This window comes from Hemicordylus capensis, chromosome 16 (assembly GCF_027244095.1).
Source record: "Hemicordylus capensis ecotype Gifberg chromosome 16, rHemCap1.1.pri, whole genome shotgun sequence".
Lineage (NCBI taxonomy): Eukaryota > Metazoa > Chordata > Lepidosauria > Squamata > Cordylidae > Hemicordylus > Hemicordylus capensis.
In genome coordinates, this window is record NC_069672.1 from 4,204,480 (window position 1) to 4,228,573 (window position 24,094).

Sequence of the window (24,094 nt, forward strand, 5' to 3'; positions counted from 1 at the left end):
GAAAGCCAATTATAAAGCCAGACTGCAGCAAATCAGGCTTATATCACGCAGAAGCCGTCAGCGGGGCTGAATCTCAGCCAAGGCGTCCCAGATCCTAGATCCAGAACCAGTTTGCTGGGTGGCTGCCGGGTCCTGAAACATGGAAGATAGGAACAGAGGGAGCGGCCTTAAACCGAATCACACCCTTGGTCCATCTACCTGCTATGAAGAGGACGATGAAGATGATGATTATGGAAACGATGAAGATGAAGGTGATAAAAGTGATGAAAGTGAAGATGATGATGATGATGATGATGAAGATGATGAAGATGATGATGAAGATGATGATGAAAATGATGAAGAAAGTGATGATGATAATGATGAAGGTGATGATGATGATGCTGTTTACACACAGTCTACCAGATGTTATTGACTGGATTTGTTACTTTAATGATCAGGCCCTTTCCAAGGGTCTAGGATAACTACAGAGAAATTAAAGATAGCATCGTAGTATTCGTGCTGTCCCCAAGTAGTGGGGCCTTCTGTAGTTGATGTGTTGTGATTTTATCGATGCCCAAGGTGTCGAGATGGTGTTCAAGTTCTTTTGGGACTGCACCAAGGGCACCCACCACTAATGGCACCACTACTGTTTTCTTTCTTTCATCATCATCATCGTCGTCATTGTTAGTGTTATTGTTAGCTCAGTATTGTCTACACTGACTGGCAGCAGCTCTCCAAGATTTCAGACAGAAGACATTCCCAGCCCAACCTGGAGATGCTGCCAGGGATTGAATCTGGGCTCTTCTCCATGCAAGGCAGATGCTCTTCTACTGAGCTATGGCCTCATTCCCCTTAAGGGCATAGGGAGCTGCCTTATCCTGAGTCAGACCCTTGGTCCATCTAGCTCAGTATTGTCTACACTGACTGGCAGCGGCTCTCCAAGGTTTCAGGCAGAAGTATAGATCTAGATATATTTATTTATTGTTAGATTTTTATACTGCTTTTCATTCAAACAATCTGAAGGCAGTTTACGGAACATCCAAAACAATATAAAACAGTTACTGAATGAAAATATTAAATTGGAGTATAAAAATACGAATCTAATTAAATGTTTAAAAACCATCCACAATGAGACCATAAAATGCAGAGCATCATCAACAAAAAACACTCCTAGAAAAGCCTGGGTAAAAAGCCAAGATTTCATTTGCTTTCTTAAAAAAAACTGGGATGGAAACTGAGGAACAGATGCCCTCTGGGCTTTCTCAGCCCTACCTGATCGAACCCGAGACCTTTGGCATTCTCTTCCACTGAGTTATAGCCCCTTATCCTGAGTTACTCTTGCAGTGCTCACGTATAGTTTCCCATCCAAATGCAAACCAAGGTGGACCCTGCTTAGGAAAGGGGACCATTCATGCTCACTACCACAAGACCAGCTCTTCTAAATATCACACACACACACACACACACACACACACACACACACACACACACACACACTGTGGTTGGGGATGATGAGAGCTGTAGTCAACCACATCTGGGTTGGGCAACCCCTGTATTAGGAAATCCAGAGTGTGCTTCTGGGCATATGCAAAGTTCTAGAGGGAGAGGCTGTCGGGGGAGATTGTAGAGATCATTTCAGAACTTTGGCTTTGCCCAACATAAATCATTTCCATCCCAGCTAAAAGTGCCATTAGATAGTCATTCACAATACTTGATCACCACTCATAAATTCCTCAAGGTTACAAGCAGGAGTCTCTCTCAGCCCTCTTTCAGGGAGCGAACTTGAAACCTTCTGCAAGTTGCTCTTCTCAGAGCAGCCCCGTCCCTTAAGGGGCAGATCCCTTAAGGAGAAGCTCACATATGTAGCCACCCATTCAAATGCAAACCAGGCAGACCTTTCTTAGCAAAGGGGACATGTCATGCTTGCTAGCACCAGTCCAACTCTCATCGGAACACTGAAAGACTCAGAAGATGGAGGAGAGCTGGTCTTGTGGTAGCAAGCATAAACTGTCCCCTTTGCTAAGAAGGGTCCACCCTGGTTTGTATTTGAATGGGAGAGAGGAACATAGGAAGCTGCCCTATACTGAGTCCATCTAGCTCAGGATTGTCTTCACAGACTGGCAGCGGCATCTCCCAGATTGCAGGCAGGAGTCTCTCTCAGCCTTATCTTGGAGATGCTGCCAGAGAGGGAACTTGGAACCTTCTGCTCTTCCCAGAGCGGCTCCATCCCCTGAGGGGAAGATCTTCCAGTACGCACACTTCTAGTCTCTCATTCACATGCAACCAGGGTGGACCCTGCTTAGCTAAGGGGACCAGTCATACTTGCTACTACAAGACCAGCTCTCCTCCCACTCCCATAGAAGCATGGGGGGGGGTGGAGTGTCCCTTGAGAACCCAGCTAAGCCCCCCTGGCTGGATCTCCCCTGATAGCCAGAAACACATCCTTTTAGCCAGCCAAGAGAACTCAGCACCGACAGTTACAGCCCCCGCCTTGCAAAAGTGGCTGGGTGGGGACCCCTTTTCAGTGGGGCTTGACTGAGGCTGCAGAAGTGCTCCAGCGGGGATCAGAAGTGGCACATCACAACTAGAGATGCTTGGGGGGGGGAGTACAGGCAGGCACCCCAGAAGAGAGAGAGAGAGAGAGAGAGAGAGAGAGAGAGAGAGAGAGAGAGAGAGAGAGAGAGAGAGATCCCAACAGAGCAGAGTTCTTGGGGGGAAAGGCAATCCCACAGAGCCTAAAGTAGCAGCCTCGGTTTCCTCTCTTACCTTGCCTTGAAGGCGGAGGGACTCTGGCCACCTAGGAGGGTTGCTGGATCACCTTGGCAGCAGCCCGCTGCCCCCCTCTCTGCCCCCTCTGCTCGGATCAGTGGTCCAGAGAGGCTGGAGGATCCTAGCAAAGAGGCTGGCACAGGGTGCTCTCGCAGCTCTGCTGTCCCTGGAAGAGAACACAGAGAGAAGAAGACATACAGGAGGAGCGCATCAGCAGCCGGGGAGGGGGGCTGTCGGTGGGGGGGGAGGAGGGGTGTCTGGGATGCTGAGCAACATGTGGCAGGGACAAGGTGCCCAGCAGCCTATCAGCTAGCCAGCCAGACCTCTGCTGGGTCCAAGCCAGGGAGAGCGCCTTTCCTTACCTAGACGATCTGCAGGTACTTTGGGTCGCCTGGCTCACTCTCTAGTACCATGCCTCCCTCCCTCCCTCCCTCTCTCATGCTCTTGTGCTGCAAAGCAGAGCCAGGATCCGGCTTCCTTGCCAGCCTGCAGATCAGACCCTCTCTCTGGAGCGCAGTGTTTGGGTGAGCATCATCAAAACACCACAAGCGGAGAGGTAACCATAGCAATCCCCGGGTGCTCTCACCTATGTTTCTCCCAGGATGACCTCCAACATCCCTCTTTCTTCTGCTGTGCTTGTATCTCCTTCCTTCTCCTCCTTCTCTCTCTCTCTCTCTGACTCTGAACAAGTTCCCAGCACCTTGCTGCAATTTCCTCTCTGGCTTGATCGGGGATTATCTGCAATATTCCGGAGCTGCAATGAACAGGTGGGGAGCAAATTACGCCGTTCGCCTTCCTGAAGGACAGAGGGGAGACTATCAGATTGTCATTATTATTATTATCATTTGCACAGTACAAGGGGACAGGTCCTTGCCCCAAGGAGATTACAGTCTAAAATGTGATACAGGGAAGAGCAAGGGCAGAGGAGACAGAGGTAAAGCAGGGAGTTTTTGAACTAACGCTGTAGGACTGCTGTCCAAACTGGCCCCATCGGAAGCCTCCTGCATTCTGTCCCATCAATTTATAATCTTACATTTATTTCCAAAAGTGCTAGAAATGTGATGATCCTTATGGATGCATAATGGGAGCACCTATGAGCAAGAGGGAGATACCGGCAGACACAGACCAGTAACCCAAAGAAATGCTTGTTTCACAAAAATCTGGAAAATAAACGAAGGGGAGGAGAGAAAAAATAGAACTGCCCCAGTGTAACTCAGTGGAGCGGAATGTTTGTGAACTCAGGGAATGCTTAACAGACAACCAGGTGGGTGGAGCTAACGGAATTCAGTGGCAAGGAGTGAAGAAGAGGGGCTTGAACACAAAGAGCAGGACATTTCTGAGCTTGGATAATACTCCCTCAAGAAAGTCACAGACACAAGCTGGTTTTGTGGTAGCAAACATGGATTGTCCCCTTTGTGAAGCAGGGTGCACCCTGGTTTGCATTTAATGGGAGACTACATGTCAGCACTGTAAGATATTCCCCTGAGGGGATGGGGCCACTCTGGGAAGAGCAAGAAGGTTCCCAGTTCCCTCCCTGGCACCTCTGATGATAGGGCTGAGAGAGATTCCTGCATGGAACCTCGGAGAAGCCGCTGCCAGTCTGTGTAGACAATACTGAGTTGGATGGACCGAGGGTCTGACTCGGTATATGGCAGCTTCCTATGTTCCCTTCCGCATCTGAGGGGGAAAGGCACCTAAAACTCTAGTTTTCTTGCCTGTCATTTCACAACTTTGTGTTTCTGGGGCAGGGGGAGATTTGACACATTTAAGCTCGTGGTGTTCCCTCCAAATGAGAGAAAAACAACTGTATGTGTTTGAACTCTCCTGAACAGAGGGGGAAGTTATGCACTGAATCTGTTAATCTGCAGATCATTCCATGTGTGCACACACCCACACAATCACACAATCAACTCACAACATTCACCATTGCTTTCTTGCCAGAGATATACTGCCACAGAGATATATAACCAACTTGTAGAGGCATATCTTAGAAAGCACCTTCTTCTTCATGAACCCTGCCACCTATTAAGTCCCCTGAAAACTGAGCACAAAGTCAGCTTTTAAAAGGGGTGATTCTCTTTACTGAGCAGGGGGAGAGCAACTGGCCCTATCCGTTCCCAGCGGCTGTTGCTGAGGTCTATCACTATTTCTTTTTAGATTGTGAGCTGTTTGGGGACAGGGAGCCATCTTATTTTTATTTTTATACTTATTTATATCTATGTAAAATGCTTTTAGAACCTTGGTTGAAAAGCGTTATATAAATATCCGTCGTATTCGTATCATTGGGAGATGTCATGCTGTGGTTAACATCAGCTCGCTTGGTGACCACCCCAAACTGGGCCTTCTCTAGGGCTACCCCAGGGCTCTGGAACCTCCCCTTCTCTGGCTGTTTTCAAGCGACTTTTGGAAATGCATCTTTTTTAAAATCAGGCTTTTCATTTATAATGTTTTAAAGTGTTATTGCTGGTTATTTTAATTTGCTTTATACGATTTAAGGTTTGAATGGTTGTTGGGTGTTAATCGGTAAACAGCCCATAGATTTTATATGGGTCGGTATATTATTTATTTATTTATTTTTACCTTTATATCCCGCTTTTTTCCGAGGAGCTCAGAGCGGTGTACACGGTTATTTTTGTTTTTATCCTCACAACAACCCTGTGAGGTAGGTTAGGCTGAGAGAGACAAGACTGGCCCAGAGTCACCCAGAGAGTTTCATGCTTGAATGGGGATTCGAACTCAGGTCTTCCTGGTCCTAGTCCAACACTCTAACCACGACACTGTGCTGGCTAAATGCAATGGATGGATGGATAGATGGATAGAATATTCCCTAAATTGTACCTATTTGCAGTTACGTTTTCTGCAAATAGCTCAATCATGAGCTTTAATTTACTCAAGGATGCTCCAATGGGACTTTTTCAAGAACATTTAGCCAAGTTTCTGTGTGTGTCTTCTGTGGGTGTCTTATTAAGACATTGTTGGTGTTGAGCTGTCATTCTTCAGAGTTCGGTTCCCGGGGCGGATGCTTCATCTCTTCCATGCGCACTACCATGTGGAGTGCAGCCTGCATTGTCACAAACATCCGCTGCCCCTGCTGAGATAGGTTTGGAACCGTTGGAAACATTTTGAAGGACAAGGATTCTGGTTCGAGTTCATATTTCTCCAAAAAAGCTATTACCCTCTTGGCTTTTCCCTCAGCGAGAGCTGTTAGGGCATAGAGCAGCGGTGCTCAAACTTGGGTTTCCCAGATGTTGCTGGACTACTGCTGCCATCATCCACAGCTGTGGATGATGGAAGTTGTAGTCCAACAACATCTGGGGAACTAAAGTCTGCAAAGCCCTGGCATAGTAGCTAAGATACACCTCCAGATGTGCACCTTGTATTACTGGTATTAATATTAGTAACAATGAAACAAATAAAACAGTGTAGAATAAAAACAATTAAAACAAACCCAATTAAAATTGGAGAGGAGAGCTGGTCTTGTGGTAACAAGCATGACTTGTCCCCTTAGCTAAGCAGGGTCCACCCTATTTGCTTATGAATGGGAGACTTGAAGTGTGAGCACTGCAAGAGATTCCCCTCAGGGGATGGAGCCGCTCTGGGAAGAGCATCTAGGTCCCATGTTCCCTCCCTGGCAGCATCTCCAAAAGAGGGCTGAGAGAGACTCCTGCCTGCAACCTTGGAGAAGTCGCTGCCAGTCTGTGTAGATGATACTGAGCTAGATGGACCAATGGTCTGACTCAGTATGTGGCAGCTTCCTAAGGGAGGAATCACGGCAAAGCTCTTCTGGGAGGGCATTATTGAGCTGAGGGGCCATCAGCAAAAAGGCCCTGTCTCTTGTCCCCGCCAGTCGTGGGGCTGTGGGCAGGGCTTGAAATGATGAGTGTAGGGCCCTGGCAGATTCACATGGGCAGATGTGGTCCATCCCGACAAATGCTTTTCTGCTGGTTCACAAGAGGACTAGCATTGTTACTTCTGCACTGCAGTGGATGTAACATGTACAGAGGGCATGAAAGACCGGTCATCCCCCTGTAACCCACTCTGTTTTTGTTGTGGCCTGTTGATGATGGAAGAGTAGCACTAACAATAGTCCACAGGGGTGGTCATTTTGGAACAGAAGAAGCTGCCATATACTGAGTCAGACTATGAGCCCATCTAGCTCAGTGTTGTCTACACTGACTGGCAGCAGCTCTCCAAAGTTATAGGCACTACCACCCAGCTCTGTCTGGAGACACTGCCAACTTGGAGCCTTCCCAGAGCAGCCCCATCCTTTAAGGGGAATATCTTACAGTGCTCAAATGTAAATGCAAAACAATTTCCCATGCAAAATGCAATGCAAAATGCAAAATTTCCCACGCAAATGCAAACCAAAGCGGGCCCTGCTGAGCAAAGAGGACAATCCCTGCTTGCTACCACAAGACCAGCTCACTCCCCAAGGAGAGGCACTCTTTGCAAAGTTTGTAGTAGGAGTACATAGGAACACAGGGAGCTGCCATATACTGAGTCAGACCATCGGTCTGTCTAGCTGAACGCTGTCTATACTGACTGGCAGCAGCTCTCCAAGGTTTCAGGGAGAGGTCTTTCACAGCCCTAGCCTGAGATGCTGCCAGGGATTGAACCTGGGACCCCTTGCATGCAAAGACCTTCCCTTTTATAAGCTGCCTCCTACTGAGGACAGTTTGCAAACATGAAAGGAAGCTGGAGATCCACAAGCAAAGGACATCGGCTATCAAAGCGAGAGAGACTCCCGCTTTGCCAAAACTCTGGCAGGACTCGAGTACAGCTGGGATGGGCCACTCAAAGGAGGATTCCAGGAAATTATTCACACCGGGCTTTTAGTTCGCATCTCGTCTGAAATGAAGGTGTGGATTCACATATTCTCTTTATTGTTTTGTTGTAAACTGTCCAGAGACTTGCGTTTTGGGTATACAAATGTGTTCAATAATAACAGTAACAGTAACAATGGCCCCTGCTAACTCGGCAAAGAGGCACCTTTTAATGTGGTGATTCTCTTTATTTAGCAGAGGCAGGAATCTTCACCAGAGAGGGAACTTGGAACCTAGATACCTAGGAGAGAAGGCGAGCAAGCTTGCTGTTTTTAATTTTCTACTTTGTACTCTGCGGGGAAATGCTTGACTAACAAGCAGAAGGTTGCCGGTTCAAATCCCCGCTGGGATGTTTCCCAAACCATGGGAAACACCTCTATCAGGCAGCAGCGATATAGGAAGATGCTGAAAGGCATTATCTCATATTGTGGGGGAAGAGGCAACGGTCAACCCATCCTGTATTCTACCAAAGACAACCACATGGCCCCGTGGTCTCCAGGGTTAGGGTTAGGGTTGACACCAACTCAACGGCACAACTTTACGCCTTGACTACTTCTACTACATCAAATTTTTATATACTGCTTTTCAACAAAAGTTTCCAAAGCGGTTTTCATATTCATACATACTGTACATACATATTGATTTGCGGATGCGATATAAGATGCTGAAAGGCATCATCTCATCCTGCGCGGGAGGAGGCCATGGTCAACCCCTCCTGGATTCTACCAAAAGACAACCACAGGGCTCTGTGGGCGCCAGAAGTTGACACCGACTCGACAGCACAAATTTACCTTTACTCTGGGCGACTGTACTTGACATTATTTGTTCCTGTACTGGGTTTTTTTAAAAAAATTTGGCACTTTTTATTATAGTCAAGCCGTTCTTGTTTTTATACGGTTTTACTGGTGTGTCCGTCTGTAATTTTAGTCGCTCCTCGCACTTACCTGCCCATTTTATTTACCACACGACTGAGTTTTTATATTGTTTTTTGGAAGATCGGGGGTTCCGTGACTAGGAGTGGAACCAGTCACACTAGCTGGAAGATCTCCTTTTGGTGGCAGCCGATGGTGGGTTACACGCAGGGCCAGCTCAGCGGTGTCCAGGCCCTTCCAGCGACCAAGACGCTGTCACATCTTCCTTGCAGCTCTGCCGTGGCTTCTTCCCAGCAGTGGGCAGGACCGACTGAGAAGGGTCATTTCTGTGACCGGCTGAAGGACGCGTGGGGGAAAACAGAGCCATCATAATGAGGAGGACAGAGACGTCCCTGGCACCCGGCCCAGTGTCCGCTCAGTCAATTAGATCATGCTTCTACATTAACTTGTCAAAGCAATACAGTCCCCCAGTGCTTATGGATTTCAAAGGAGGAGCGAGCCGGTGTCTGTGTCAGGTTGTTTTTCTCTCCGTGGGCTATTAGCAATGCTGATCCAGAGATCGCCTCCCTCCCCAGTTCATACGCCAGTAACGGCTGGTCCTAATGAGCCAGGGAGGCGCCAAAGGAGACAGCTCAGATTGCTCCTTTCTCTCCCAGCCCTGCAGGCTGGCCATTTGTCAGGTAGAGCTACGTAACTCTACCTGATGAATGGCGAGCCTGCAGGCATCACAGCTCTCGGGCGGGGCTGCCAGGAAGCAGACACAGCTGGGCCTCCCCCCCTCCCCGCCACCAGCTCATTCGGACAAGCTGTTACTGTGACACACATAAACCATAGCTTGACATCAACAGGCCCATTCACATGTTCAACACTCATACAACGAGTGTATAGCGCACACAGACACTGATCTGTAGACAGCTGCAGTCATGCATGTGCTATGTTGAAAGCAGGTACAGAAGTATTCTTCCTAACTGCACCATGCATTTGAAGGACCTATATCCATTTCTCTTTTAAAATGAACATGGGTACAGCTGTTCACACAAGTACAGGTAAGGGTGTTAAGACATCTGTACACTCATACAGCATTGGTCTGAATCGGGCTAATGATTCTCTGGCTAACTGAGCAAAAAAGCACCTTTGAAAAGTGATTATTCTCTTGTATTTAGCAGGGGGAGAGCAACTGGCCCTATCCATCCCCAACACAGCATCCCTCCAGTGACTATTGCTGGTGTCTATCTTATATTTCTTTTTTAGATTGTGAGCCCTTTGCGGACAGGGAGTCATCTTTATTTATTGTTTTTCTTCCCTATGTAAACTGCTTCGGGAGCTGTTGAAAAGTGGTCTATAAATATTTGTAATAGTCGCAGTAATAATAGTATTATAAAACCTGTATAATAAATAAGCATAGCATATACTGTACATAAGCACCAGCATAGCATAGTGGTTAGACTAGGACCAGGAAGACCCGGGTTCAAATCCCCATTCTACCATGAAACTCACTGGGTGACTCTGGGCCAGTCATGTATCTCTCAGCCTAACCTACCTCACAGGGTTGTTGTGAGGATAAAAATAAGCATGTACACTACTCTGAGCTCCTAGGAGGAAGAGTAGGATATACATGTAAAAAATAAAATAATTGACTTGCTCAGACACGGACACACTACCCACATGTGAATCTATGTGGTGTCTGGAGCCAGCTCTCAAAATCAATCTTACAAGTGTACGTAACTGAGGGTCACAGTCTGGACCAAGGCAAATACCAGCATTTGGGGGCCCTAGAGGACCAATGGGGGCAAGGCTTTTGAAATACGTATGTGGGGTTTATTGATATAGCAGAGGCACAGTGCAAATGGGAGTATTTGGCAAGCTTCCCCTCGGATTACACAAGTGAGAGGGGACAAAAAAAATAATAATGAAAGAAGCCAGCTGTGTGATGCAGCAGCAAAAAAGGCTAATGCTGAAAAAGGGAAGGCTCAGGAATGCTGTTGGACCAGATACACTAGATCACTAAAGTCTGAAAAGAAAAGGAGAAGTAATTTATATGAAAGTGTGCAAATCCGGAGAAACAGTGTTGCAGTAAAGGAGTACAAGTCCAGAAAACTAAAAAGAGAACGTCTCCTTCGCCATGAACCCCATTGAGATCATCAGGAGAGGTCCGTCTGCACTTGCCACCGGCTCGTCTGGTGGCTACTCAGTTATGGGCCTTCTCTGTTGCTTCCCCGTGGCTTTAGAATCTGCTCCCTGCTGAAATAAGAGTCTCCCCATCTCTGACAACCTTTTAAAAGGCCGTTAACTTAGAAACATTTTTTTAAAAAATTGTTCACCCAGGAATTAGATTTGCCGTTTTTAAGAGTACGTTTGACACATGGTGTCCAATTTTAAATTGTTTTAATGTTTCAACATTCTTAATTTTGTTTTCATTTGTATTGTTTTGTTGCAAACCGCCCAGAGATGCACGTTTTGGGCGGGATACAAATGTGTTAAATAAATAAGCAAAATCCAGGGTCTCCAAACACCTGGTGGCCCCCAAATCCTCTTTAGTCTGTCCAGGGTGGTGTGCTTTTGTGCCCGCGAGAACCTGCATGTTCAAATGACGTGCAAAATGTTTGACTCTACAGAAGCTTCTTCACTCCAGTGTGACATTGGACTCCCACTGGAATACCCTTTTTGGACTTTTAAATATATATTTCATATGTTTATAGATCTCTTTATATATATTTGATAGGTTCCGCCCCTCCCCCGATCTCGGCGAGTATATTTTGTTTATTGTCTTGGTATACAGTTTACTTGGATTTATACAGGTTTTATTCAGATCACTATTAGACCGTATGTTACCTGCTTTTTAGGAAGCAAAATTTGTGATTCCAGACAGTTTTAATCTATACTAGCTGCCTCTAGTTCTCCCTTCCCCCCCCGCCCCCCTACCTGCCACCGTGGTTTTCTTCCCCTGCCGCTGTTTTCTTCCCCCACCCGCCTGCCTGCCACCGTGATTTTCACTGTTTTCTTCCCCCACCTACCCACCCGCCTGCTACCACCATTTTCTTCCCCCGCCTGCCAGCACCATTTTCTCCCACCACACACCCTGTTTTGTTTCCCGCCTCACCCACAATCTTGTCCACCGGCGCCACCGCTTTCCTCTCTCCTGCCGGCAGCTCACTCACAAACTCTCGCGAGAACTGCCACACATGGAATTAGCGACGGGTACGCCTTAGATAAATAGATAGATAGATAGATAAAATTGAATGTCTGTTTGAAATCGAATGAAATTGAATGAATGCATGTTTGTCTGTCTGTTCCCTATGCATTCCCACACCCTTTGAGCTATCAGCACCAAACTTGGCACAGTGATTGCCTAGGACCCAACGAGTAACTCGGCAACAACCTCACACACAGAGACAGACAAATATACAACAGGTAGATCCACAAAACGGAGATGGATGCAACAAAGAGAAACCTGAGCAACGACAGATACCATCTGCTAATCCTAAATACAAATATATTAACAAACATAGATAAAGACATAATGCATATATCTGTGTTTAGGGGGGCTCTTTGTGCATCAGTATACTATTCCCGAGACCTGACATGGTTTTGCATAGTCATGATCCTTTCTGGGAGAGGCCATGGAGAAGGGAGGTGACTGGCTGATGAGGTTCAGGGCTCTGAGCCATTCATTGGGGGCCTGTGCCCCATGGGCCAGCTCCTAATGATGCCCCCAATTCCTTATAATTTCAACCCACTGCTTCTAATCCTGCTCCCGGGATCCAGACAGAACAAGCACACTCCTGGTCTCTGTGTCAGCCTTTCAGATATTTGAAGACGGCTAACGATGGTGGAGTTGAACTGGAACTCTCTCCTGCCTTTCCCTGCCAGTCTAACTAACATGCCAACCCACAGCTTTGCCAGTGCTTTAGTTAGGAACATAGGAAGCTGCCATATACTGAGTCAGAACATCAGTCCATCTAGCTCAGGATTGTCTACCCAGACTGGCAGCAGCTTCTCCAAAGTTGCAAGCAGGAGTCTCTCTCAGCCCTCTCTTGGAGATGCTGCCAGGGAGGGAACATGGAACCTTCTGCATGCAAGCAGGCAGGTGCTCTTCTTAAAGCGGCTCCATCCCCAGAGGGGAATATCTTACAGTGCTCACATGTAGTCTCCCATTCAAATGCAAACCAGGGTTAGAGTTGCCATGCCCCCCGGAATTCTGGGTTTCACCTGGAGTTTAAGAATCTCATCTGGATTGCTAAACCCACCCAGATGCACCTGGATTTCAGCTTTCATTTTTTTAAAAAAATAAAATAAAATAGCTAATCTCTAGCCCTTGTAGAAGTGGAGTTATGGAGCAAAATGTGCAGTCACTTTTCTGCTCAGCCGCTGAACTTGCATTAAGAGAGGAAGAGCATGGGATGCTAGCTAGAGAGGATGCTATAGAGTGTTCCACTTTCACAAGTGCAGTAATCCCCTGAGGAATGTTGCCTTGTTTGTTATCAGCAGGGGACTCTGTCAGGCAGTTGAGAGGATAGCTTGCTTTTGATGTGAATAACTACCTGCCTACCAGACTGTGCATTGTACTGTTTAAGGACTTCCTTGGCTTTACATGCAATCAGTGTTCCCTCTAAGGTGCCCACGTGTGCGCACGCTCATACGTTTTTTGATGTCTGCTCAGTTAATTTTCGATCCTGCTCAGGTTTAATCAAGAAGTCCCACTCTGAATGCATGTGTCCACACACTGCTTTGAGACTGCCGCCCAGAACAAAACTCATTCCACACACAGATGAAAAAAATTAGAGAGAACACTGCATTGCATGCATGCTTACTTAGAAGTAAGCCCCGCCGGTTTCAATCAGATGGGCAAAGAGGCACCTTTTAACGTGGCGATTCTCTTTATTTAGCGGGGGGCGAGTAACTGGCCTTCTCCATCCCCAGCATAGTACCTCCAGTGACTGTTGCTGGTGTCTGTCTTATGTTTCTTTTTAGATTGTGAGCCCTTTGGGGACAGGGATCCACCTTATTTGTTTGTTGTTTCTCTGTATAAACCGCCCTGAGCCATTTTTGGAAGGGCAGTATAGAAATCGAATAAATAAATAAATAAATAAATAAATAAATAAATAAATAAATAAATAAATAAATCATGTGTGTACAGAATTACAGTCTTAATTAAAAAGCTGTGCGTATTTTTTGTTTGTTTGTTCTTTTGCTGCTGTTAATATGTCAAGGAAAATCGTCAGGCAAAGAGCTCTTCCCCAACTACAACCAACAACTTGGATGGCTTTAAGAAGGGTTTGGATCACTTCATGGAGGAGAGGTCTATCAATGGCTACTAGTCGGAGGGCTGTGGGCCACCTCCAGCCTCCAAGGCAAGATGCCTCTGAGTACCAGCTGCAGGACAGCAATTGCAGGAGAGAGGGCAGGCCCCTTTCAACTCCTGCCTGTGGGCTTCTCAAGGGCATCTGGTGGGCCACTGTGTGAAACAGGATGCTGGACTAGATGGGCTTCCTTGGGCCTGATCCAGCAGGGCTGTTCTGATGTTCTGATGTTCTGAACTACTGTTGTTAGCTATCCCGAGCAAAAACAAGTCAACGGGAAAGTGCAGCTGCTAATTTGCATGTGCAAAGTTATTTCCAAGCCAATCTACTTGATATGCAAATCAGGCGCCCAGATTTGGACAGCCGGAATATGGCAACCCTAACCAGGGTGGAGTCTGCTTAGCAAAGGGGACCATTCATGTTTGCTACCACAAGACACAGAACAAGCCTGCTCGAAATGGCCCTCTCTCCCTCCTGCCACTCCTAGTCTAAGATGCCAATACATTGCTTTGCCCGTGCTGGAGTTGGCAATCCCTTGATCCATTTTGGAGAGGGGGACTCTCGGTTTCTTTCGGTGGGCTAATGCCCGGCTCTGCCTTTCGTCCTGCCAAGCTTTGACGTTGCCCGTTGCTGTCTCTTCCCGGCTGCTCTCCTGCTCAGCCCCCTCTTGGGTCTAGTGACACACGTTGCCATAGCAAAGGCTGTGATGTCACCTTGGAAAAACAAGCCAGCGAGACCCCGAAGTTCATTTCGGCGCAAAGCGAGCGGCCTTTAGAAAGCCAAAGTTAATTAGGCGGCGGGCCGAGGGACAGCGCGGGCCGAGTGAAAATGCAAAGCCATTCTTGCTCTGCTGCTCAGGCCGAGCGGCTGGGTTGGGCACCTTCCAGATCGGCAAAGAGGACAAGCCATAATTTGGAGGGCATTCAAAAATAGGGGGTCGGTGCTTCCCATGATCATTTGGGCAGTGTCTTTTTCCTGAGTGTGCAAAAGTCCACGCACAAATCATAAAATGATTGCAGCATATCCCGGGGTGGGGTGGGGGAAGGCGAATGTTGTGTTTTTCTGTGACTCGGAGTGTCTACTTGCATGTGTAGGAACCTAGGTAGCTGCCTTCTACTGAGTCAGACCCTTGGCCCATCTAGCTCAGTATTGTCGACACTGACTTTCAGCCGCTCTCCAAGGTTTCAGACAGGAGTCTCTCCCAGCCCGACCTGGCCGCTTTCCAGATTACTCCCTAGGACAGCAATAAAATGCTTCAGCTTGCCAGGATTGTTTTGAAAACAATCCCAGAGAATCTCAAATGCCTTTAATGGGAAAATACAAATATATATTTGCATTCTCTTAGAGAGCGCCTTCTTCTTCTGCATGATCCCCACCGCACGTCAAGGTCATCTGAGGAGGTCCGTCTCCAGTTACCGCCGGTTTGTCTGGTGGCAACTCAGAGGCGGGTCTTCTCTGTAGCTGCTCCTGGGCTGTGGAAGGCACTCCCGGCAGAAATCTGCAAGCTGGATTCTTTACTGCCCTTCAGGAGAGCCCTTAAAACCTATCGGTTTGGCCTGGCCTTCCAGGGTTTTTAAATTGTTGTAAACTGTTTTAAATTGTTTTCAATGTTTGCCCTGGTTCTCCAGGGTTTTTGACTGTTTGAATCTTTTAAATTGGTTTTATTCTTTTTTTTTTTTTTTTACAGTTTTGATTTTAATTGTTAACAGGTTTTAATTGTTTTTATTCTGTTGAAAACCGCCCTGAGACATTTTTGGAAGGGTGGTATATAAATTGATTAAATAAATAATAAAATAAATAATAAAATAAATATATACTTGTTAGTCTCCTTTTATGATTCCTTTTAATGATGCTCTTTTAAATTTTTTTTAGGAATTTCTCTAACCCGCTCTGTTACTAGCAAATACTAGTAATTTTATTTATTTATGTATTTATGTATGTATGTATGTATTTATTTATTTAATACATTTCTATACCGTCCAAAACTCAAGTTCTCTGGGCGGTTTACAAAACAATAAAACAGCCAATAAAGAGTAAAACAATTCAACAATTAAATTAAAAAGTTAAAACTTTTAAAACACAATTAAAACACAATTAAAACAGTATCTAATTAAAAGCCTGTGTGAACAAATGCGTCTTGACTGGCCTTTTAAAAGTTGTAAGAGATGGGGAGGCTCTAATTTCAGCAGAGAGCACTTTCCAAATCCTCTGGGCAGTAATGGAGAAGGCCCTGAGTAGCCACCAGACGAGCCGGTGGCAACTGCAGATGAACCTCTCCAGATGATCTCAAGGGGCGGTGCGGTTCATAGCGAAGAAGACGTTCTCTTAAATACCCAGGGCCCAAGCTGTTTAGGGCTTTATAGTTTATAACCAAAACCTTATATAACCTGTTATAACCTGTTGTAGATTCTCTGGTAGCAGATGAGAGTGCATTCATGGTTTGTATTGAAAACCTTATATGCTACCAGAGAATCCACACTCAGAACACCTCAGAAACAACAGAACCCTGTACCCCATGGGTTAGAAACCCATGGGGGTGGTTGGCACCCTATGTGCACAACACCGCCACTTGCTCTGGGCCACCCCAGCACCCCCCGAGTGCAGATATGGGGCTGCTGAAACCTCCATGATTCCCTATGGAGAAAAACCTTAAAGAGATGCATAAACTTCAGCAATTCACCACAAATCAGCCCTCTGTCCAAATCCTTTGAAAAAATTCTGGTAGCTTCCTTGCCCCCCTTGGGCACTACCACCAATCCCACACTGCTCTAGGCCACCCCTCCCCCCCCCGATGTGAAGTGATAGACCTCCATTATACCTTATAGGGAAAAACCTTTAAAAAACACATAAACTTCAACAAATCACCAAAAATCAGCCTTTGCCAAATCCCTCTGCAATTTGGGTGGTAGCCTCCACCCATTAGGCTCTACCATCCCACCCTACTCTTACGCCCTAGATCCCACTTTATGCCCCATATCTGCCCCAAAGACACTAAAACTTCAAAACTTCACCAAAAATCAGACTTTGCCCAACCCCTCTGCAATTTGGGTGGCAGCGTGCACCCATTAGGCACTACCCCACCCTACTCTTATACCCTAGATCCCACTTTATGCCTCACATCTGCCCCAAAGACACTACAAAAATTCACCAAAAATCAGCCCTTTGCCCAATCCCTCTGCAATTTGGGTGGTAGCCTTCATCCATTAGGCACTACCACCCCACCCCACTCTTTTGGCGCTCAGACCTGTTTTTTTAATCCAAATCAATTCAGATTCAGATGGGTCAGATTCAGACCCCCCCCAATGAATTGGGGGTGTTTTGATTCAGATCCAAATCAAAACACCAAAAATCCAAATTGCACACCCCTATTCAATGTCTTCATTATCCATTCTGAGGGTGGGTGGGTGGGGGCCCTCCAAAAGCCTTTAGGCCCAGGCTCCAAAATTACCTAGGTGCATGTGTGTGCACCTGTGTGTCCATGTGTCGTCGTATCCCGCCCCGCCCCACCATCAACTTTGCAATGCCTGGACCAATATGAACCAAATTAGGTACAGTTGTAGGGAAACATAGGTACACCTCAACGGCATAGTTCATGATGATGTCATCTACTGTGATTCAAGAGGGAGGGAACTTGGAACCTTCTGCATGCCAGGTGCTCTTCCCAGAGCAGCCCCCTCCCAAAAGATGAATGTCTGACAGGGCTTGCACATGTAGTCTCCCATTCAAATGCAAACCAGGACAGACCCTGCTTAGCAAAGGGGGCCGGTCATGCTTGCTCCCACAAAACCAGCTCTTCTCCTTATGGGTTATGAGGTTTGTTTCAGAAAAATGAGGTGGGAGGCTGCTGGGGGCGAGTGTTACTTCCAACAGGGATTCCCAGATATGGTTGACTACAACTCCCATCATCCCCAAGAAAATGCCATTGCAGCTGGGGATGCTGGGAGTTGTAGTACACAACTTTTGGAAATCCCTCATACTTTTTTGGAAATCCATCATACTTTTTTGGAAATCCCTCATACTTTTGGAAATCCCTCAACAGGAACACTGCAGGGGAGTGGGATATATTTTTGGGGGGAGAACCTCCTCCCCCTTGCTGAATCCAGGACTAATCTGGGCTTGCAGCCACCTTGGTACAAAGGACATGGGCACCACAGATTTGCCAGCACAGGAAGAAAGGTAGCCACTGAATGAAGTTTGCCTGCTTGCATCAAGGGTAGCCACTTAGGAAACACCCACCCACCTCCCTCCCTCCCTCTCCCATAATTATATTAATTTTTATTATTTTTAACAATATTATTATTATTATATTAATCAAACAAACACACACTACATGTTTGTGCCTCTCTTCCTCCCAGGAGCTCAGGACTGCAGCCTCCCCACCTCTGGAGGCGCAGAAGTGGGAGGCTATTTTGTATGGCACTGGCATGTTGTTAATGACATTTAACTATTTTGTATGGCATTGGCATCTTGTTTAATGCAGCTCCAATGGTCATGTCCCTTTCTAACCTTGAGGCGGATTCAGAGTTGTCATTTGGGGCGAGTGTCAGCTCCCTACTAGGCGGGCTTCAATGTTCTCTCACTCTCTTTCTGTAAGGGTTTTTAAAAAAAACCAAAAATAAACAAAAACAAATAAATACGAATCCCCCAAGATGTTGTTTGACTACGACTCCCAGCATGCCTAGCTGCTGCGGCCTTGGGAGCGGAGCTGAGAGTGCCCGGAACGGCCCTGCCGGGGAGAAGGATTCCCGGCCGGCCGGATTTCAGAACTGCGCCTGGCCGGGCTGTTTCCGCGCGCGCCTGCGCACTTCCTTCCGGCGGCGCCGTTGCGGCTTGCGGGGCTCGTCCGACCCGCTCCTTCCGGCCTCCCTTTCCTGCCTGCCCCGCACGAGGATGGCGACCGACTCCTGGGCGCTGGCGGTGGACGAGCAGGAGGCGGCTGCCGAGTCGGTGAGAGGGCGGGGCGGGGGCCTGGGGGGAGGGTGCAGGGCGCTGGGGGGAGGGTGGGTTGGAGGGAGAAGGGGCTTGGAATCATCCTGGGATCAGCAAAGTCACCGATCTGCTCAGAGACTCGTCTCTGTCGCATTAGTTATTCTAACAGACTGCATGGGGTAAGCCGACAGAAAACAGGATGCAGGTGGGACTACAACTCCCATCATCCCCTGCCGCAGGAGAGGGAAGGAGTGAGGATTCTGCATATGGAATAGTTTTTTTATTTATTAATTATGATGATGATTTCTATACTGCCCTTCCAAAAATGGCTCAGGGTGGTTTACACAGAGAAATAATAAATAAATAAAATGGATCCCTGTCCCCAAAGGACTCACAATCTAAAAAGAAATGTAAGATAGACACAAGCAACCGTCCCTGGAGGTACTGTGTTGGGGACGGATAGATAAGGCCAGTTACTCTCCCCGTCCTAATTAAAGCGAATCACTATGTTAAAAAGATTCCTTTTTGCCAAATATGGGTATAGGCCTATTAGCCTCCTGGTAAAGAGAAGTCTTAGGGCATATATTATTGCCATCTTCACAGATCAGAAAGCCTGTCACATAGGAAGAGGAGCAGACCTGTTCTCTGAGGCACCTCCTGAGGACAGGGGGAGAGCAACTGGCCCAATTGTCAGCATCCCTCCAGTGGCTGTTGCTGATGTCTCTCTTTAACTTCTTCTCTCTCTCTTTTTTTAAGATTGTGAGCCCTTTGGGAAGGGGAGCCTTTACATTTATTTATTTATTTATTCATTCATTCATTCATATCTATGTAAACCACTTTGGAAACTTTAGTTGAAAAGCGGTATATAAGTATTCATTGTATTGTATATGAGGGCAAGACCCAGTGATTGCCAGCTGCCCTCATTTTGCTCTGTTGCTGCCAGCCACTGCCATCTTAGGAATATAGGAACATAGGAAGCTGCCTTATACAGAGTCAGACCCTTGGTCCATCTGGCTCAGCATTGTCTACCCAGACTGGCAGCGGCTTCTCCAAGGTTTCAGGCAGGAGTCTCTCTCAGCCCTATCTTGGAGATGCTGCCAGGGAGGGAACTTGGAACCTTCAGCATGCAAGAAGCTGTTGTATACTGAGTCAGACCATTGGTCTATCTGGCTCAGTATTGTCTTCACAAACTGGCAGCGGCTTCTCCAAGGTTTCAGGCAGGAGTCTCTCTCAGCCCAATCTTGGAGATGCTGCCAGGGAAGGAACTTGGATGCATGCAAGCAGGCAGGTGCTCTTCCTAGAGCGGCTCCATCTCCTACAGGGAATATTATACGATGCTCACACATGTAGTCTCTCCTCCAAATGCAAACCAGGGGAGACCCTGCTTAGCAAAGGGGACAATTCATGCTTGTTACCACAAGAACAACTCTCCTGGGAAAAGCTGGTCTTGGAAGCTCATCTTCTTGAGGTATGCTTTTCAGATTTTATTTATGTTTTATCTTACACAACTCTCCACAACCATTATGTTGCACAACAGCATCCAAGTATTATGTACCCCATAGAACCCCTGCTAACTGGGCAAAGGGGCACCTTTTAAATGTTGTGATTCTCTTTATTTAACAGGGGGAGAGTAACTGGCCCGCTCCGCCACGAGCATAGTACCCCCAGTGGCTGTTGCTGGTGTCTACCTTATGTTTCTTTTTAGATTGTGAGCCCTTCAGGGACAGGGATCCATTTTATTTATTTGTTATTTCTCTATGTAGACTGCTTTGGATACTTTTGTTGAAAAGGAGTATATAATTTGTTGTTAGAACAGATTGGCACAACCTTGGCCCTCCAATTGTTTTTGGACTACAGCTCCTATCATCCCCTGCTGCAGTGGCCCACAGTCAAGGATAATGGGAGTTGTAGTCCAGCATCTGTAGGAGGACCAAAGTTGTGTAGATCTGCTTTAGTAGTCTCTCCCCCGCCCCATTCCATCTTCTCCTTTATGTAGTAGTCAATGGGAAGAGATCTGGTCTTGTGGTAAAGCTAAAGTGTGCCGTTGAGTCGATGTTGACTCCTGGCGCCCAAAGAGCCCTGTGGTTGTCTTTGGTAGAATACAGGAGGGGTTGACCATTGCCTCCTCCCGCGCAGTGTGAGACGATGCCTTTCAGCATCTTCCTAGATCGCTGCTGCCCGATATAGGAGTTTCCCGTGTTCTAGGAAACATACCAGCGGGTATTCGAACCGGCAATCTCTGCCTTGCTAGTTAAGTCATTTCCCCTGCCACCCCATTAGGTGGCTGGTCTTGTGGTAGCAGGCATGAATTGTCCCCTTTTCTAAGCAGGGTCCACTGTGGTTTGCATTTGGATGGGAGGCTAAATTTGAGCACTGTAAGATATTCCTCTTAGGGGGTGGAGTTGGTCTGGGAAGTACATCTTCCTGCTTGTATGCAAGTTAACCCCTGCTAACTTGGCAAAGAGGCACCTTTTAACGTGGTGATTCTCTTTTATTTAGCAGGGGGAGAGTAACTGGCCCTCTCCACCCCCACCACAGTACCTCCAGTGACTGTTGCTGGTGTCTATCCTATGTTTCTTTTTTTAATTGTGAGCCCTTTGAGGACAGGGATCCATCTTATTTATTTATTATTTCTCTGTGTAAACCGCCCTGAACCATGTATGAATGAATGAATACATAAATAAGAAAGAAAGTGGTCCCAAGTTCCCTCCCTGGCAGCATCTCCAAAATAGGGCTGAGAGAGATTCCTGCCTGCAACCTTGGAGAAGCTGCTGCCAGTCTGTGAAGACAATACTGAGCTAGATGGACCAAGGGTCTGACTCAGGAGAAGGCAGCTTCCTAGGTAGAGTTGTTACACTGCGGAGTTCCACACCCTAACATTCTAGGCAGCACCTACAGATCTGGTTATTTTTTAAATATATTTATAGATATATCACCAATGCAAATTTTTACTGATATTTGCTAAAACTGCACCAGCCGACTCGCTAGACTCGATTTCTTTTGCTCCAAGTGTGCATCCATGGAAAAGTACTACCGTCCCAGTCTTCTTGCTCTGTGTTAAGCCTGTTCCTACACTTGCGCTTCCTCATATGTATCTGATTCCCAAAGGCCTGTGATGTAGCCACCAGCCTGAAGGTCACTCTTAATTCTGTTTGAACAAAGCTGGACGGATGCCAGCTCCGCTAGTCAGCATTTTAACCCATGGACAGAGATCAGCCCTTCTGACTCAGCAAGATTTCTGACCTGCTAGAAAGAATGCTGGCAGCAGCAGCCACCGCCACGCCATCCCAGCTTTTGTTGGTAGGGATCCCGTTCTGCTCGCTTGCAAACCCCAAGTCACATCAGCCAACACAGTCTGGAAAGAAATGTCCTTCCTTTTGGAGGTTGGCTTTGGCAACCTTTTGGCAACCCTAAATGTCTGCCTGGAGGTGGTAATGGGCTGGATGCGGGATAACAAACTGAGACTGAATTCAGATAAGACGGAGGTACTTATTGTGTGAGGTCAGAATTCAGGAGACAATTTTGATCTGCCTGTTCTGGATGGGGTCACACTTCCACAGAAGGAACAGGTACGCAGTCTGGGGGTGCTTCTGGATCCAAACCTCTCCCTGGTGCTGCAGGTTGAGGCAGTGGCCAGAGGTGCTTTCTTTCAGCTTCGGCTGATATGCCAGCTGCATCCATTTCTTGAGATAAATGGCCTCAGAACAGTGGTACATCTGCTGGTAACCTCCAGACTGGACGACTACAATGTGCTCTATGTGGGGCTGCCCTTGTCTGTAATCCAGAAACTGCAGTTGGTCCAGAATGCAGCAGCCATGTTGGTCTCTGGGTCATATATACTAAAATAACTACACGGGCTACTGATAAAATACAAAGGTGCTGGTTATAACCTATAAAGCCTTAAACAGCTTAGCCTCTGGGTATTTAAGATAACATCAGCTTTGCCATGAGCCCCATCACCCATTGAGATCATCCGGAGAGGTTCATCTGCATTTGCCACCAGCTCCTTTGTTTCTGCCCCGAGACTCTGGAATGCACTTCCTCCTGAAATAAGAGCCTCCCCATCTCTGACAACTTTTTAAAAGTCCCTAAAGACTCACTTTTTTCACCCAAGCCTTTTAACTTGATTGTGGTTTTAAATTGCTTTTAGGTTTTCATTTTCGTTTTAACCTATTTTAATGTCATAAACCGCTCAAAGATGGAAGTTTGGGGCAGTCTACTTTGAGAAATAAAAAATAAATAAAGCTAGGAACCCAAGTTTAAGAACCTGTTTTTAACCCTCCATGAGAAACGGGGCCTTTTTGGTTGCTACTCCAGAGCTTTGAAACACCCTTTAAAGCCTGTGCATTTGGCTCTGTGCCTTCTGGCATTTTACAAGCCAATTAGGTCCTTCATAGGTGTTTGATTTCTTGTGCTTCAGTTCAAAGTCAAACTCTTGACCTTGGAGTTTTTATCGGCTGTTGTTAATTGTGCTGTAAACCACTTTGACATCCTGTTTAGATATAAAGTGGTCTATAAATTTAGTTTAATCAATTTGGAGCTTGTGGGAAATGTGCTTATTGCTTTTTGTATTTGTAAATAAACTAGAGATGCAGAGAGAGATTACTAGGAGAATACGACTTTGTGGAGGAGAGTTTGACAAGGAATGTTAGCAAACCGATTTACCTGTTTATTCTAGGAGAATAGAGCTCCTGTCAAGATTACTGCAGGCCTTGACAAATTCTCCTTGGGTCTAGGAGCCAGCCTCCAAATTTAGGAGCTGGACAATTGGCATTTGACAAATTTACCAGACTTAGAGATGGACAGTTGTGGAGGGAGAAAGTTAAATGGGCATCTCTTTGTCCTCTGTACCCGTAACATACTATAACAGAAACAGGGCTGCCTGGGACAAATACATATTTTATTTAATAGCTCTACCTCTGAATGTCGTCTGGGCACCACAGTTAAATTTCTAAGCACCATGGCTCCCTGACGCCTGGGATTTGTCAAGTCCTGGATTACTGAGACTGCACAGCAGTGTTCCCTCTAACAGGGATTCCCAGATGTTGTTGACTACAACTCCCAGACTCCCCAGCTGCAGTGGCCTTTGGCTGGGGATTCTGGGAATTGTAGTCAACAACATCTGGGAATCTCTGTTAGAGGGAACACTGCTGTACAATCTCAGCTGTATATTAATCCCATGTAGATAGAATCAGGACGGTCCCACTCTGAATAGGCATGCGCACACATTGCCTTGATACTGCCGCCCAGAACAAAATTCATTCCGCACACAGATGAAGGAAATTCGAGAGAACACTGGTGGCAACTGAATTTTGCCACCTTCTTGGGGTCCAGTTTTGCTGCTGCTTTTCTGAATCTTGCTAATAGGTGTGATGTTTGTAATGATGTATAAAATCTGTGTGTTTTATGCCTGTATCATTTT

At 46.6% G+C, this 24,094-nt stretch overlaps 2 protein-coding genes across 6 annotated transcripts in view; one reads left to right on the forward strand and one right to left on the reverse strand.

Annotated features, from left to right (window-relative positions):
* VWA5B1 (von Willebrand factor A domain containing 5B1) overlaps positions 1–18,483 on the reverse strand; it is a 146,068-nt gene extending 127,585 nt beyond the window's left edge. For 3 of the 5 annotated variants that reach the window (XM_053280875.1, XM_053280874.1, XM_053280871.1), the window contains exons 1-4: positions 18,250–18,483; positions 11,544–11,647; positions 3,335–3,502; positions 2,746–2,914 (exon numbers count right to left, since the gene is read on the reverse strand). The gene's annotated coding sequence lies outside the window, so the exon portion shown is untranslated. Of the gene's footprint in view, positions 1–2,745; positions 2,915–3,110; positions 3,145–3,334; positions 3,503–11,543; positions 11,746–18,249 lie in introns of those variants that run through there. The other 2 variants (XM_053280872.1, XM_053280873.1) reach the window with 2 other exon arrangements.
* A 57-nt stretch (positions 18,484–18,540) lies between these two features.
* The window catches only part of LOC128338439 (ATP-dependent RNA helicase DDX19B), a 43,235-nt gene continuing 37,681 nt past the window's right edge, over positions 18,541–24,094 (forward strand). The window contains exon 1 of the mRNA XM_053280876.1: positions 18,541–18,690. Coding sequence (XP_053136851.1) covers positions 18,634–18,690 — 57 coding nt within the window. The 5' untranslated portion in view covers positions 18,541–18,633. The remainder of the gene's footprint in view (positions 18,691–24,094) is intronic.